At 39.1% G+C, this 17658-nt stretch overlaps 1 protein-coding gene across 1 annotated transcript in view; it reads left to right on the top strand.

Annotated features, from left to right (window-relative positions):
- Nucleotides 1–16723, top strand: part of LOC145303429 (uncharacterized) — a 66518-nt gene extending 49795 nt beyond the window's left edge. The window contains exon 2 of the mRNA XM_080144766.1: nucleotides 16005–16723. Within this exon, the coding sequence (XP_080000892.1) occupies nucleotides 16229–16723 (495 nt within the window). The 5' untranslated portion in view covers nucleotides 16005–16228. The remainder of the gene's footprint in view (nucleotides 1–16004) is intronic.
- Nucleotides 16724–17658: the final 935 nt, after the last annotated feature.

A 17658-nucleotide genomic window follows, 5' to 3' on the forward strand; every position in this document is an offset into this window, starting at 1 on the left:
TATTGCTACCCAAAGTCCAGTGAAGACTAATGCTCGTTGCCAGCGAGAAGTCAATGGAATCCGGCTATGGTGATAACACACATTCATTTGCTAAGGTTATCGAAAGAGGTGAAGAGTACTGAGAATCAGGAAGACTTGTTGTTACCCAAACTTCAGGGAACAACTGATTGTTATCAGTGAGTAATCTCTGCTGATAACGTGTGTGAGAACTCCTAGTGAGTACAAATACTACTACTACTGCTACTACTACTACTACTACTACTACTACTACTACTACTACTACTACTAATAATAATAATAATAATAATTCTGATTTCGTTTATCAACGTCTCTCTGGAAAGAGATGGGATTCATTTCTAGAGGATTTCCCTTAATCCCGGCTTCAAACCAGGGGCTTCAAAGATCAAGGGTTTTCCTAAGGATGTTGGTGGTACCTACAATTTCAGAGGTCTGAAGGCCGCCTAAAACATCGGGGATTTGCAGTTTTTACAATTGTCCTTCCAGACGACTTGATACTATTCCTAATGTACCAACTACAACCAGGATTATTTGTGTTTTAACCCCGTGTATACGCCTTATCTCCAAGGCCAAGGGAGCATAATTGCTCCACTTCTCATTCTCCTTCTCTCTCACATTCCTGTCCCAGGGTACTGAAAAGTCTACAATCTGCCAGTTTTTTGAGACTTTGTCAATGACGACCAAATCCGGACGATTATGTTCCGATTGCTTGGTCGTTATGACACTTTTGTCCCACCATACATTTACCTTGCCATCCTCACTTGTTCTCATTTCATCAGGCACCTCCTCAAACCATCCCAATCCTCTTACACACGTTTGCCAAGAACTTTGCAGCTAATTCTACACTATGCGACAATTACCATCAACTACCTGTATTTCATTCTATAACAGACAACACGCTATGCAACATACAAATATCTGTGCGTGAGGTCGCCAAGCTAATCAAGAATCTTGATTCCAGTAAAGCAACTGGCCCTGATGGTATTCCAGTTATAGTGCTGAAAAAGCTCCTACCAGAACTTGCCCCGATACTGTTATATATTCGGGGGGGTCATAAAGGAGATTTTGTCAAGGAGATTCGTGTACGTGATCGTCTAGTTTCTAATCTTATTGTTCATGTTTTCGTGGGTGTGTGTTTGTGTGCATGCATTTCTTAACATACCTTTATTCATGTGTCGTCGGTTGTTCCTCTGGTTTTCATTGTCTCTTGGAGGGGAGCTGGCCTGTTGGATGAAGAATTCACTCCAAGACGATGAAATGGTTTTATAGTTTTTATTCACCTTCCAAAGGTCGACACAGAATGGAGGTGAACCTTGCTTGTTTGATGATACACGTCAGCGTCCTCCCCAGCCCAGGGGGGGGGACAGCTGAAAAGCCGTCTGTCTTATTCAACACCCGAAAACCCAACTGCCAAGAAAGAATCAGCTAACCTCATCACATGATACCACGTCATCTGGTCAGCTGACCCTTCTTTTGCAAACGTGTCCACTGTCCACGTTATTCACCTCTCTCTCTCTCTCTCTCCCTCTCCCTCTCTCTTTCTCTATTCTCTAATAGAGACACACAGAGAGAAAATAGAAAGAGTAAGAAAGCCAGAGAGGGGGGGGGAGATGCTCTTTAACATTCCTCCACCCCTTTTTTATCAAAATGTATGGCAAGCCATACATTTTTAATAACTAACTAACTAAAAAAAAATAATTATGTCCGAAGTACATCTTTATTTTTTCACTTTCCGGACTCACCCCTTTTCCAAGAAAGATCAGGCACCAGTACTCTTCTACAACACTATCAACCCTTCTGCTGCTTCTCAAAAGTCCCTCCTAGACATTAACTTGCTTCCAAGTTAGACAAAGATACAGCTTTGCAGATATACATCTTGTCTAGGCGGTCGCATTGTTGGATATTTTCCACTGACTCTGCTCTTTATTTGGACCACTTGGCCAAACAAATGGAGACTCCATTTTCGATCACTTTTTCGAAATGGGGCCAGCATATCGCAATTACGACCAGAACGTCGGATGCTCCATGTTGGTGGTAGCTTTATCGCATGGGGACTCGAACCCCAGACCCTCAGATTAAAAGTCTGATGCTCTACCGACCCAACCATCCCACTCGCGTTCTCGACTTTCAGCATAGGCCTAAGTCCCAGTTTTTTTTTTCCTTTACTGTAATGCCCTGACGTCTTTCTCTGAGTGGTCCTATTACTGGAGCTTTGTTCTATTCAATCTACTACTTCGGGACTTCACAAAGCTCTTCTACTAACTCCCTTGGTTGGTCTAAGTCAAGATACGCCTTCACACTGATTCACTCGGAGCCTGTTTGAGTTCCTGGAACCCGACAAGATACGGAATCATCACTCCCTAACTAATGCGCCATCGATTTCTAACTAAGTAGTTTTCCCTTTGTGATTTTTCCGCATTCCCAGCAAGTCCCAAGATTCCAACCCAGATATCCCTCACACATTCCTCTAAAAAAATAAAAAAATAATAAGGCTCTATCTTGTCCCTTACGTAATCTGCATCTTTCCCTTTCTTCTATCTCCCCGTGATTAGGCTTGGTACCGACTGTCCAGTCGCTCCGTACCCTGAGGAATTATCGCGACCTCGCACGCCAGACTTTTGTTGGACAAGACTTATTGCCGTTGCTTGGGCCTACGTGGCATCTTCCAACTCACTGGAACCACTAGTATTGTTTTAACAGGGTTCTCATTACTCTAAAATAGTATTTCCCCTGCCAAATTTTCTAATTTGTGACAATACCGTGGCTTATAAAAAAAAAAATAAAACAACAGAAAAAAACTGCTTTCTACAGCCTAATCGCCTTGTAATTCTCATGAAAAAAAAATGCAACTACGCGCTAAACGTCCCTAAAATATAACTAAACCAACCAAATCTATTCCAAAATAATTTAATTTAATAATACCAATTAAATTCACCCAGCATGGTTTTTTTTTAATTTTGGTACCTTTAATTCACAATATGGTAACATTTTATTTTCCTAAGTACTTGCATACATATTTCATTCATCTTCTCTTGAGCGATTCGTAACATAATGGCCACGTCAGCCATTGCACCCCCTCTGCCCCTTACACCATGTCAGAGGGCATTTCATTTGCTCCCTGAAGTTGATTACAACTAGATCCGCTCACGCTGGACAGAATACATTCCGTTCACTGCTATGTCAGAAAAAAACTTTCTTTTTTTTTTTTTCCAAAGTCGGTAAGCGCAACCTGCCTTGAAGACACATAGCTTCACGGAAAACATCGGATTTCCACACATGAAGTACTCAAACTTGCTCCATGTTGATTCTACTCGAAATCAACAGAAATCACGATAAAAAAAAAAAAATTCGAATCATTTCCCGAGAATAATGAAATTAATAACTACCCATGTAATTCAACACCTCTCCAAAATTCTAACATGCTTGCCACAGAAATTAAATTCCATTCACGCCCCACTTTTTTCTTTCATTTCTTCATATAGTTTATTTAACCCTATATTTATCCTTTTTTTTTTTTTTTTTTTTTTTTTTTACCTTACTTATGTGGTCAAAACGTCACTCATGTCGAATAGAACATTTATTCTACTTTTCGAAAATTGAAATTAATACCGACTGAACCTTTGACTCTTCCGAAACTTTTTTTTTTTTTTAAATCATTTATTACACTGTTTAAATCTTATTTCTTTCTCCCTATTTTATTATTACTATTTAATTAATTAAAAACACATTTTTTCTTTTATTAATCCTTCTTTCCATAGACCCCACAAGCAAGATTCCACCTCCCCATTCTGCGAAAAAAAAATACATGTCACAAAGTAAGAAAATCCTGCACAATACCCTTTTAGAACACATCAATTACATAAAGAAAATAAATGAAAAAAATACAAAAATATCCTATAAGCATTCAGAAAGTCCCATCTTAGCAATAAATAAAATCCAAACAACAAAATTTTGTCCACGTCAGCAAAAAAAAATTCCTACGAAAAAAATCGCACAATCAGCGAAAAAGAAAAAAAAATCATTTTACAGGACATGATCATTGTTTTTTCATCAACAGTTCATATTGTTTTTTCACTAAAAGCACATGAAGTTTCGCAGTTCAAAATTGCAACAAAAATTATTATTACAACAAACCTTTCGTGATTGACATGTTTTTTTTTTTAGTAAGGTGACAGGCTCATTTCTGACACACACGTTGTAGCTAACAAGTCATATGTTCTATTTTCTTTTTCTTTTTCTTTCTTTCTGTCCTTCTGTTTTACACTTGCTGTTTAATTCAAAATTAACAATATTTTATCAGTTTGTCTTTCGTTATAGCTGTTTTTTTTCCAAGTTATTCTACTGTTTTTCTCACAGAATTTTTTTTTCTTTTCTTTTCTTTTTTTTTCTCTTTACTATTATTTTTCCTTATTACTTAGTGTTTTAACGGACCATCGTTGTGTGTGTGTTGATTTGTATTTCTTCTTTTTTTCTACTAATGTTCTTTCTCTTTTTTTTTTTCTTCCAGACATTTTATTGTGTTGTATAGTTTTTTTGTTTTTTTTTTTTGTTTTTTGTTTTTTTTCTTGTCTTAAAATCTCCTTTCCCTTTTAAGGACCTGTTTCCACGTCGTATTTCTTAAACACAGGTTCGACTTCACATCGATGATGTGAACTTAGTCACGAGCACCAAAACGAATATGTTATATATTCGGGGGGGGGGTCATAAAGGAGATTTTGTCAAGGAGATTCGTGTACGTGATCGTCTAGTTTCTAATCTTATTGTTCATGTTTTCGTGGGTGTGTGTTTGTGTGCATGCATTTCTTAACATACCTTTATTCATGTGTCGTCGGTTGTTCCTCTGGTTTTCATTGTCTCTTGGAGGGGAGCTGGCCTGTTGGATGAAGAATTCACTCCAAGACGATGAAATGGTTTTATAGTTTTTATTCACCTTCCAAAGGTCGACACAGAATGGAGGTGAACCTTGCTTGTTTGATGATACACATCAGCGTCCTCCCCAGCCCAGGGGGGGGGGACAGCTGAAAAGCCGTCTGTCTTATTCAACACCCGAAAACCCAACTGCCAAGAAAGAATCAGCTAACCTCATCACATGATACCACGTCATCTGGTCAGCTGACCCTTCTTTTGCAAACGTGTCCACTGTCCACGTTATTCACCTCTCTCTCTCTCTCTCTCTCTCCCTCTCCCTCTCTCTTTCTCTATTCTCTAATAGAGACACACAGAGAGAAAATAGAAAGAGTAAGAAAGCCAGAGAGGGGGGGAGATGCTCTTTAACAATACTTACAAAACTGTTTAAGCGTTGCCTTAAGGAGAAGTGCTTTCCAACACCCTGGAAAACCTCATCAGTATGCCCTGTATTTAAGAATTAAGGTGATAAGTCATCTCCCTCTCAGTACAGACCAATAAGTATCCTGTGTGTCATGAGTAAGTTGTTGGAATCCATATTAAATAAAGAGGTAGTCAACCACCTCAACAGAAACAACCTTCTTAGTGACACGCAATATGGTTTCCGCTCTGCAAGATGTACAGCAGATGTGCTAACGGCTATATCACACAGGATTAGTGAATCTCTTGACAAAGGTTTCCTTTGCTCTTGACATATCGAAGGCCTTCGATAAGGTATGGCATAAGGGCCTATTTCACAAGATTTCCAGCTACGGTACTGGAAATGTTTTCTCAATCATTAAATCATTTCTCTCCGAGAGGTTCATAAGAGTAGTGGTTGATGGGCAGAAATCTGAGGCCCGCAGTATTAATGCTGGAGTCCCTCAGGGGTCCATCCTGGGTCCAACTCTCTTCCTGATCTACATCAATGATCTCCCAAAACACATACTTAAATAATTCGTTGACATCTATGCTGATGACACGACCATCTATGGCAACACATCAAAGGCCCTAAATGATAAAGTTCTCTCTAATTCTCTCTCCTCTGATCTTGAGCACGTGGTACAATGGGGGAAGAGGTGGCTGGTCACTTTTAATGCATCCAAAACCAAGCTTCTATCTTTACATCATCAACGTTTTGATCCCCATCTGGCATCAATTGAAATGGATGGCTCTCGTCTTGGGAGGCTCCATGTTTTGACAAGCTTCTTGGTTTGACCTTTACTCCTGATCTAAAATGGAACACGTACATCAAATCTGTTGCCAGAGACGCTGGGAAAATGATGGGATCCTTCTACCGCTCCAGAAGATATCTCACTACTGATGCAATTCTCTATCTATATAAAAGCCAAGTACGTCCAAGGATGGAATACTGCAGCCACATCTGGGCAGGAACTGCTAAAAACAGCCTATCCTGCCTTGACAGAGTACAAAATAGACTTCGTGGTTTAGTGGGGGATGCCCTTTTCTCTTCCCTGCAACCTCTCTCCCACAGAAGAGACGTTGCAAGCCTGTCTTTGTTTTATCGCTATTTCCATGGCAGGTGCTCGTCTGAGCTCCAATCCCTCGTCCCCCCTCGTCAATCTTTCATGAGAAACACCCGTCTGGCTGAAACTACTGTCAATAATTTTCCCCACTCTTTATCTGTGCCTAAACCCAAACATAGATTCCATGAGCAAAGCTTCTTTCTTAGAACTGCATGCCAGTGGAACTCTCTGCCGCTTGCCTGTTTCCCACCTGACTACAACTTGGACGTCTTCAAGTCCAAGATAAACAAACTACTGACAAACCGCCCCCTTAAGTCAGACACTCTATCAAAACCCCCAATACTAATGATTACTACAATACTATCTCATTGATTACTGTACACGCAATAACCCTTATCCCTGAGTGGCCTTCGGACCTTGATAAGTGGTGACCCCCATGTAAAAAAAACCCACCTCCCAATATATCCGGAGCCCCATGTGATCGTGTCTTTTGCGGTACTCCCTCTAGGCCAGTCCACTACACCCTGCTGCAAGGTGCGTAATTGACTCTGAGGTCTTACCACAAATCCGTCATTCTGCAGCAACTTCCTCTCCTATAACCATTTTTTTGAACAATCGTGTTCCTAATGCATGCTCTTGTGCTGCACAAACAAAAGTTTCAGTACTCTTAGCCAGATACCCAGCTCTAAGCCATTGCCATGATCTTTCATCAGCCACTTCTGCTATATCCTGGGAGAAGCTTCTATGCCTTTTCTTCCTAGCCAGTTTCACTGCCCTTTCTCTATCCATACGTTTCACATAATCAGCCTTGGTCTCACATACCTCCACTTCATTGGCCACAACCTTAAGTATCCACTCCCCACTTCTAACCACATGCTCCTTCAACGACATCTCCTCGGTTCTAACACAATATTTTACACTTTTCAATCCTTTCCCACCATCTTTCCTCTTTTGATACAGCCTTGCTACGCTACTTCGAATGTGAAATATACCAAACATTGCTAAAACTTTTCTTGTTTTGATATCCATGGCATGCAAATCCTTGTCAGACCATTCTAAAATTCCTGCACTGTATCTCAAAACACTGACTGCTCATGCATTCACTGCTTTCATTAGGTTTCCTCCATACAGTTTCGATTTTGCAATTAGTTTCATTCTTCTAAGATACTCCTTCCTGACTTTTTCCTTCATTTCTCTGTTCATGATGCCTACACCCTCCAACACTCCTAAATACTTATATCCTGTATCTTCTATTTCTTTCGTGATTTCTCCATTTGGCAGCACTATTCCATCGAATGAACCTTTACTCCTCTTTTCATCACAGGCACCGCGCATTTACTAATCCCAAACTCCATCCCAATGTCTTCTGAGTATGTCCCCACAAGTTCTACCAGTCTCTCCATTTCCTTTTCATTTCTATCAAATATTTTCAAAGCATCCATAAACAATAGATGGTTGAGGCGTCTAGGCGTCTGTCACCAGATCCAAAGTTATACCCCAGTTTTTCTCTCTTTAAGAGGATGCTCAGTGGCATCATTATCATTACAAAAAGAAGTGGCGATAACGAATATCCTTGAAATATTCAACGTTTAATACCAACCTGTCCCATCTCCTCTCTGTTTGCTGTCAGCACCGTTTTCCATTGAACCATAATTGTCTCCAAAAGCCCTACCACATTCTCAGCAACCTTCATCATCAATAGTGTTTCACGTATCCATGAATGAGAAACTATGTCATAAGCCTTTTTGTAATCGATCCCTGCTACACTCAGATTTCTCTTCTTCGCATAAAAAGTAAAATTAACCTATACACACATGTGCGCAGAATTCGGAAGAAAAAAATAGAACAAACACACACAATATCCGGTCCAAGAAATCACTACCTCCCATCCTCCAAATTTGGTTAGTCGTGGTACCGTAAGTGCTGTCGTGCGTGGAGCAAGTTAAGTATTATCCTAAATCATCCTAGTCCTAAAAATACTAACTTTGTTATTTCTTCTCTTTTAAATTTCTTATTTGATTTTGTAATTATATGTATTTTAATTTATATATGCATTTGTTTTGTTTTCTCTGCTTAGCCTTTTAAATTATCCCCCAAGCAAAACTCAACCACGTTCTCTTCCAGCTTAAATAATTCCACGCTCTGTACTAAGGCTAGAGATAAAATACCATTAGGCAGGATAAATTTTACGAAATTAGTACAAACATGGATTTATTTTATCTACGGTAGAAGTCAGAAGAACTTTATTTAAGTAATATACTTAATATCTACAATTACCTTATGTTCACTAGTATTAATAAAGAGGCCTTGTTTATTTCTCTACTAAACCTCTGGATATAGCTTATAATTAACTGTACTAAAATTGTAACTGAAATCTACAGTGATCTTAGCTGCGTCACTAGGACTTTCTTCTGAATAGATACAATTGTTTTGTCCCCAACCTTAACGACTGCGTATAAATATGAATCCCGAATCACGACGAAATAATTGTTTCTCTTTACCTCCAAGACGACTGCCTATGTCTAACCTGCATGCAAAATAGGGGAAAGAAGGGAAGACTTTATTCCTTTCTCCCAAGCTAAAACAATACTGTAAACTTTAAATCCAAATGAAACTTTACTATATTCTGTAAGTTAATAACCCCGACCCTTGAAAGCTAACAATCTGCTCAACCCCTCTAGCTGCCACTAAAACCCTACATTATACATACGCCTTAGTAGTGGAATCCTTAGCTTCAAGCTCCTAACTTTCACATGCTAACCGCCTAAAAATCATCACTAAACATCTATACATTTTACCTCTGACATGCATTAGAGTTCATTCCTATCCAGTTTGGTACTTTCCAGCCAAAGTATGCATTCGGATGCAAAGCGATCTTCATTACATAAAAATTGCCTCTTCCTAGATGGTTTTGCAACGAAAATACTAAACCAAATCCGATACTCGCTGTCATGCAAAACGCTCGATGCCTCTAAAATGAAAACTGAAATTATCTCCCCTCAATAGTAGAAACACTAACACAACTTCTATCTATTTACATCTACTGAAAACTTGCCCAAATATCTATTCACTTAATTATACATACGGAATACGCCATGACTTAGAATGTACCTCCAGTTATACACTTACTGTACTGCACATACACCTTAACCTTCGTAAATTATAATATACAGTGACTGGGCAAAATTCTTAGCTCAATTCCTAATACCTATCAAACTATAACGTTATCCTGAACCTAAACTAACATAAAGTTAAAAAAATGGAAAAACCTAAAGGTAAAAGTCTTAATCAGCATTAACGCTTTTCTAACAAGCCTCCCACAAAACTGCTTCCACTGCATGCCCCCAAATCACTTTGAGGAGTGTAACTATTCATTAGATATATAACCTCTACAAACTAACCCTGTAACATTAACTAACCACGTGGGGTCGCAGAAATACCTGCATTAGGACTCAGGCGCGAAGCAAACCCTCTCAGGGCTGATGGACCCAGTAGATCTTCCCAGATCACCCGTCTAGGAGAAGGAAAACTCTGAAACTAAACCAAAGGGGAGGGAGGCCTCTCCAGTCTTGGATGACAACCTTCCTGGTGACTCAAACAAATTACCGGTCTGCTAAACTAAATTGCTTAAGGAGTAGATAGGCTCTGTCCATCGCCGGCTTCCATACTCCTTCTTTGCCTATTAGTCAGGCGCAGAGACACTATCACAAGTGAATCGACAAAACACTTAGTGGTAGATCTTGTTTCTTGTCCAGGGCAATGAATGCCATTCCCCCACACCCGACACATCCCACCCCTCAAAACTGGGCACTTGGGAGTGCTTGAGTACCACACATGCCTGTGCAATTAGATTGGGGTGATCTTCTTCTGATGGGCTGAGAGTACCGAATTGATAGTTCCTGGCTGCTGTTTCCGACTAGTAGTACAGGGGCCTTAACTCTTTAGTAGCGCTTAGAGCAGCTGCTCCATCAACAGTTGTATAATATCGAGATCTTTGTAGTGCAATGTCACGTATGGAAAGGAACGCTGCACTCATCTCCGATGGGCTTTCCTGAGTCCACAGTTCTAGTTGAAGAACGATCAGCTAATGGTCTACTTGTGTTGCATGTCTGATACCCTTAATAACCTCTTGTTCAGCTCCCCCTCACCTAACTGAAACTCTTTAAAACATGATGACAGTACAATAAAAAAAAATCACCTTAAACCAGGCTTAGGGACAAACAAATCCAACTTGCCTCCTCCCTTGAGGCTCGCATTCATTAACATCCGTGGGTTTAGAACTAATTTAGCTGATGTTGAAGCATTTCTCCTAAAAAATACTCCGGATATCTTAGCACTAAGCGAGACTAACCTACACTCCTCCATCCCCTCTAACTACTTTAACATGCCTGGCTATCTCCCACTTTGCCGTAATGACTCTGACAGACATATGCACGGACTTGGAGTCTACATTCGTAACACCCTCCCCCCTGACTAGAGAAACAAACCTAGAAACCGACGATCAAGCCTTTGTGTGCTTTAGACTAAACATACAACATAACATTAGCTACTTTTGTTTTCTCTACCGCTCTCCCTCGACCCAGGACAGCACCATAATAAACAAAGTCTCTGACAGTATAGACACAGCACTCTCCCTCGACACTAGCGCACAAGTCCATGTATTTTGTGACTTTAATGTTCACCACAAAAACTGGCTAGGATTCTCTACTCACACAGATGCAGCGGGCAGCTCAACACATAGTTTCGCTATATCTCACTCCCTATCCCAAATGGTTACATTTCCAACCCGTTTCCCTAACCAGCAAGAACAACACCCATCACTTCTAGATCTGTTTCTGACAACAGTTCTCAAGGATTGTATAACGAATGCTGACAGTTCACTCGGGAACGCTGACCATGCAGTGATAATGGTAGAAATCGCCCTAAATTCTAGACCCAAAACTGAAGAGCCAGTGTTCAAAACAACGAGATATTATAAAAAGGCTGCCTGGGATGCCATCAGAGATCTTATCAGAGATGCCCCATGGGGAAATATTTTTTCTCTTCCTGCTAAACAGTGCGCAAATATAGCAAGCCCCACTCTCTCCAATGGTTCACTTCGACTTGCGCAACTGCCATTGCTCAAAGACAGCATGCATACCGCAGATTTAACCGACATAAGTCCAGTTCAAACAAACAGAAGTATATAGAAGCTAGAAGTAACGTTACGAAAGAAATAGCGACAGCTAAGAAAGAATTTACTGAAACCACTAAGAAACGCATCGAAGCACAAAAATTAGGAAATCCTGACTTCTGGAAAGTCTACAACAGTGTAGTAAATAATAGGCAATCAACAATTCCCCCACTAACCAACTAATATGCTTGCCAGTCGGTTTGCCTCGAACTCCACACTGGACCCTTCCAACCACCCCCTTCCTGACTTTCCTTTGCGGACAGACGCCACGCTAGACGATCTAAAAATCACCCCTGCTCAGGTACACGCTATCATCAAAAACCTTGACACTTCAAAAGCATGTGGACCTGATCTCATCCCAGCTGTGCTATTAAAAAAGTGCTCAGCCGAAGTAGCTCCAGTTCTCTCCAAACTCTACAACAAATGCCTTAATGAATCATGCTTTCCGGGCTGTTGGAAAACTGCTTCTGTGGTACCAGTATTCAAGAATTCTGGCGAAAGAACTGACCCATCAAATTATCGCCCCATTAGCCTCCTCCTACTTTGCGCCTAAATATTTGAGACCATAATTTAGCATGCTCTAGTCCGGCACCTTACAGATGCTAAACTTTTGACTGACAAACAATATAGATTTAGACAAGGCCGTTTCACAGCTGACATCCTCACTGTAATCTCTGAACGTATATACCATTCACTGGACAAAGCGGTGGAGGGCAGAGCGTTAGCTCTAGATATATCTAAGGCTTTTGACAGGGTATGGCATGAGAGTCTCCTCAGGAAAATTAAATCATACGGTATCACTGGTAGAATACTAAACATAATTAAATCCTTCTTAGATAAGAGAAAAATCCAGGTTGTCCTCGACGGTCGTACATCTAAACAATATGATATAAATGCGGGAGTGCCTCAGGGATCTATCCTTGGGCCTCTATTGTTCCTAATATTTATTAATGACCTCCCCGACAAAATTGCCTCTGAGATGGGTATATATGCTGATGGCACCACACTCTATAACAGGCATGACAGGAAAACAAATGAACACATAACTAAAAAAAAATGGCAAAAACACTAGAGGATGACCTCCAATCTGTAGTGTAATGGGGACATAAATGAATAGTCACATTCAATGCTGCCAAGACTAAACTGGTTTCCTTCAATAATTACAAGAAACCTTCTCTGCCACCAATAGCAATGGCCAGTGACTCCCTGTCTGAGAGTACATCTTTCAAACTGCTCGGCCTAACGTTCACAGGAAACATGAGTTGGAACAATTATATTGAAAAAATTGCCAGGGTCGCTGCGAAAAAGGTAGGCTCTCTCTAGAAAACTACTGACACCTGAAAGTATCCTGTACCTCTATAAGGCCACCATTCGCCCATGTATGGAGTATTGTTATCACATTTGGGCTGGTGCATCTGCTGCTAGTCTCTCGCTCCTAGACAAGTTTCAAAAGAGAGTCGCCAATCTGATAGGCCCTGAACTGTCCCATCGACGAAACGTTGCATCCCTCTGCCTGTTATACAAGTATTTTAATGGCGAATGCTCTGACGAACTGCAGACACTTGTGCCCCCACAACATAGACACCTTCGACAAACTCGACAGGCAGCTAAATCCCACCCCACACAGTAGAGATCCCTAGATGTAAAAGATCTTTCCACACCAGTAGTTTCTTCCCCAGAACCGCTAGACTCTGGAATTCCATTCCAGGTCCCTGCTTCCCTAACTGTACTGACATGCAGAAGTTGAAGTGTAACGTGAACCGACATCTTGCTGCCCAAAATCCCAACATAGTGCCCCAATAGTTGCTGTCCGTGATAGTAGCCCCCTACACCAAAGTGGCAATGTGCCTTGTTTGGGGTGAAAATGTAATAAAATTTTTTAAAAAATGCTTTATCAATTAGTAGTTGCTCTTTGGTACCTCTCGAGCTTTTCCGGCACTCCTTCTGTTCGTCAGGAAAAACACCATTACTCTCAAGATGTTCATAAATTTTCTGCGCAAATATTTCAGTCCAATAATAATAATAATAATAATAATGATAATGATAATGATAATAATAATAATAATAATAATAATAATAATAACAATAACAACAACAACAACAACAATAATAATAATAATAATAATAATAATAATAATAATAATAATAATAATGCATAAAACAATATATCTTAATATAACAATAATATAAAAAGCGTGATTATGCTACTCATCAAGTTTTTAATCTTAACACTGGACCCTGGTTTCCTGACCATTTTATGCAGTTCTATAATTAATTTTGTGTAGAACGTGAAGGAACGAACGCCATTGCAACAATTTTTATTGGCCATTTTAACATGTTCCTATATTAATAACACTTTGTGAGCATTTCCCATGGGTGTGCGTTTCTCACCTCTACGTGACTTACATACTATTTTTTATTTGCTATTAATTGGTTATTTGTTGAAACCAAAACAGTTTCAAAGATCATATTTCAAAAATTCCATTTTAGAAAAAAAATTAATCACGAAGTTAAAACCACCATAATGCATTGCTGTTTTTAGTAAACAAGGCAGCCATTTTAATTAATAGCTAAAAAAGTAGATTACTTCGTGACTCTTAAAGATTTTAAAGATATTTGATAATATATACTGTCGAATAGACAGTCAATTTAGGATTGAAAATTATGAGCAAAACGACACGTATTAAAGGGCATTAAAAATGGTCCTTGATGCCCCCTTAGCATTATAAGGAGAAAGATCAATGGTTATCGTGGGAAAGAGTATATCGTCCTTATACTTCGGCTCGGTGTAGTAGCTAATTAAAAAGGATCGCCTACAACCATTTTACTTTTTTTTATATATATGTTTGTTTGAAAGTGATTTACATCCAATAATTATAAACTATAGATTCAAACAACATTACTTTGAATAATATTAGTCGTAAAAGATACGGTTAAATGTATATTTTATTGAAAAAGTAATATTATAATATTTAAACTTTACTTTTAACAATTTTTACATGATAGTCACCATTTATCAAGGCCCGAAAGCCACTCGCAGATAAGTGCAAATAGAAGAATGGAGACGACAGCGTATTAATAGTTAGTGGTAAAAGTAGGGTAAAAATGAATTATTTAGGGGGCGACTCAGCAAGAACTTGTTCACATTGAACTTGAAGACGACCATATTGTAGCCAGCTTGAAAGCAGGCGAACGGAACAGAATTTCACTGGCGGCCAGTTCATAGGAAAGAAGATTTTTACATGGAATCCGTTTACAATTAATAATTAGATTTTAAAAAATACATATTTAAAAAAAATGCAATAAAAATGCAAGTAAAAACATTACCGAGAAAAAGATGGGTAGGCCAGCGCGTAATGTTGTCTGACTCTGCCGTTAAATGACCAAGACAGGATATGTACGGATATTGACGACTTACGTGCCGAGTTAATGTAGCGTAAGCATTTTTAAGGCGTACTATGAGCGTGACGTCACAGAATGAATGCAATGGTATTAAGATCGAAAGGAAATAAGGAAAAAGAAAAAAGAAAACACGATTTTAAAAGTGCGTTCGCAAACACGAGAGTCTGCTCTCTCTCTCCCCCTGTCTCTGTCTCTGTCTCTCTCTCTCTCTCTCTCTCTCTCTAATTTCCCCTTCGGAAGTGAGCTGACTGATCTGTGAGTCCCATAAAGATCTACGGCAAAACTCCAGCTGGTTTTAGCTGAAACATAGGATGTTTCATGCTGTCTGACGAGAAAGAGAGAGAAAGAGCGGATATGCTTGAAAAATTCGTGTTGCCAATTGTTTTGTGAAAACAAGAAATGAATATTTTTCTCCTTTCACCTAAATAGTTCGTGTAAAAGTGTTATTTTCTTTGCGACTGTCTCTACAAACAACGTTCGAGTTAATCCTAAAGAGAATACCGACGTGACAATTTGTGTTATTATAGACGATAATTTTTTACCATCTTATCTCTTTATGCTTAATTTGTACATAATTAACCTTAACCTTAACCCAACCCTAACCCTAATGGAGTCCCAATTCAGAGGCAACACTTACTCAGACCAAAAAAAGAATTGATTAATATAATATAATCACGCGAGTTTCATTGGAAACCAATCGACACGACTGATATATATATATATATATATATATATATATATATATATATATATATATATATATATATATATATATATATATATATATATACATCTTTCGGTTTAAGTGAAAGAGAAAATTCGTTCCTTACTGTATGCCGCTTCAGCTTAGTGTTTTTCTATCTCTGTGACATCATTCCTTGAACTCTAATTGGAAAATTCCATTCAACTTTATTTTTAACCATGCGTGGAAATTTCGCAGACTAATTCTTTCTTTATACAGGGTGTTCAAAATTTACCGTTAGGAGGTTCTTTTATTTTCTATATTTAACAAATTATCTATATGTTTTTATGTTTTTCAGATGTATAAATCTAAGCTATAACTGAAACCTTAGTTTTGATCAGAATGCCACAGGATTTACAAAAAAAGAACCGCCATTGTAGAGCTATTCAAATCTGGGAAGACAGCACCTGACATAGCAAATACCTTAAATATCAACAGAATGTTGGTCTGGCGGACACTTAAACGGTTCAAATCGACTGGTGGCATTATTAATCAACCTGTTCATGGTGGCCTCGTTCTGCCATGACCCCAAAACTGGTAAAATCTACAAGAGAGAAGCTTAGGAGGAACCCAAGAAGATCCCTCAGAAATCTCGCTAAAGAGGCTAAAGTGTCAATTGGAACGATGTCTACGATTCTCTACACTGATCTCCAAACATCTGCGTACAAACACAAGAAGAAGCAACTGTTATCTGCAAGTTCTATCGAGAAACGTGCGCAAAGAGCTGAGCTCATCTTAACTCGCATCACTGCTGGCACGCTTCCTAACTTGGTTTTCAGTGACGAAAAGAAATTCGACGTCCAACAGCACGTTAACATTCAAAATGATCGGATTTGGTCGCGTAAAAGTGAAGTCGAGTCTCGGGTGGTTACTCGGTGGCAAGGTGCCGCCTCAGTGATGGTCTGGGCAGCGGTAACAGAGATGGGAAGAAGCCCCTGCATTTTTGTGGATGACAGCATCAAATTAAACCGGGAAAATTATCACACATCCATTCTTGAGTCTGCATTGTTGCTCTAGGGGCAAAAACATTTCAAAAACAGGCGTTGGTCATTCCAGCAAGACTCTGCACCTGCTCAAGGAGCGAAAAAGACGCAGGAATGGCTGACAGAGAATGTGCCTGCTTCCATCTCGAATGAAGAATGGCCTCCAGACCTGAACCCACTGGACTTTGCAATCTGGTCAATCTTGGAAAGCAAAGTCTCAACTACACACCACACACCACACCAGTTTGGACGCTCTGACAAAGAAACTGACCAAGGAATGGGAGAAAATACCCAAATGAGTCATTCGTGACTCCTGCACAGCATTCTCCAAACGTTTGCAGCAAGTTGTGGATGCTAATGGAGGTTATATCGAGTAAAAAGTTTATATTTTCATTACATGTTATTATTTTATACATGTCAATTCATGTAATTATAATTTCTTTGTTTATTTATTAAATACAAGTAAAAACCTTTGTAACGGTTATTATTGAACACCCTGTATACTCATATTCAAATATTACAAATTAAACATAAACTCCTTATTTTTTTGACTCGGATATTAGTGAGATTTAAATTATGCTTAAATTACAGTAAACTATGAGGGTTCTATTTCAAAGCCCATAACTTTCGTTGCGTTGATCTATACTGTAACACATGAGGTGTGTCTGAAAAGTAACAGGATTGGTTTTGCGAAAAAATCTATTTAAATTTCAAACAGCAAAGCATGTGTTTCAGAATTAAAATGATTTTTTTCTAGTCTTATGGGGTTTGCTATCCTTCTCTGCAACACTTATGAATTGCTGGAAAGATTCTTCTACGGTGCTCATCAACTGCCTCGTTACGGCTTTTGCAACCCAAACGAGTTGCCTGGATTATATTTTAGAATTCGGAGAATAGAGGAAAAATCGCGAGATGCAAAATCAAGTGAATCGGGTGTCTGTTTTATTAATTTCTGTATTCATTGTTCTT

The sequence above is a fragment of the Euprymna scolopes genome, chromosome 2 (genome assembly GCF_053919585.1).
Source record: "Euprymna scolopes isolate OS-2025 chromosome 2, ASM5391958v1, whole genome shotgun sequence".
Classification (NCBI taxonomy): Eukaryota; Metazoa; Mollusca; class Cephalopoda; order Sepiida; family Sepiolidae; genus Euprymna; species Euprymna scolopes.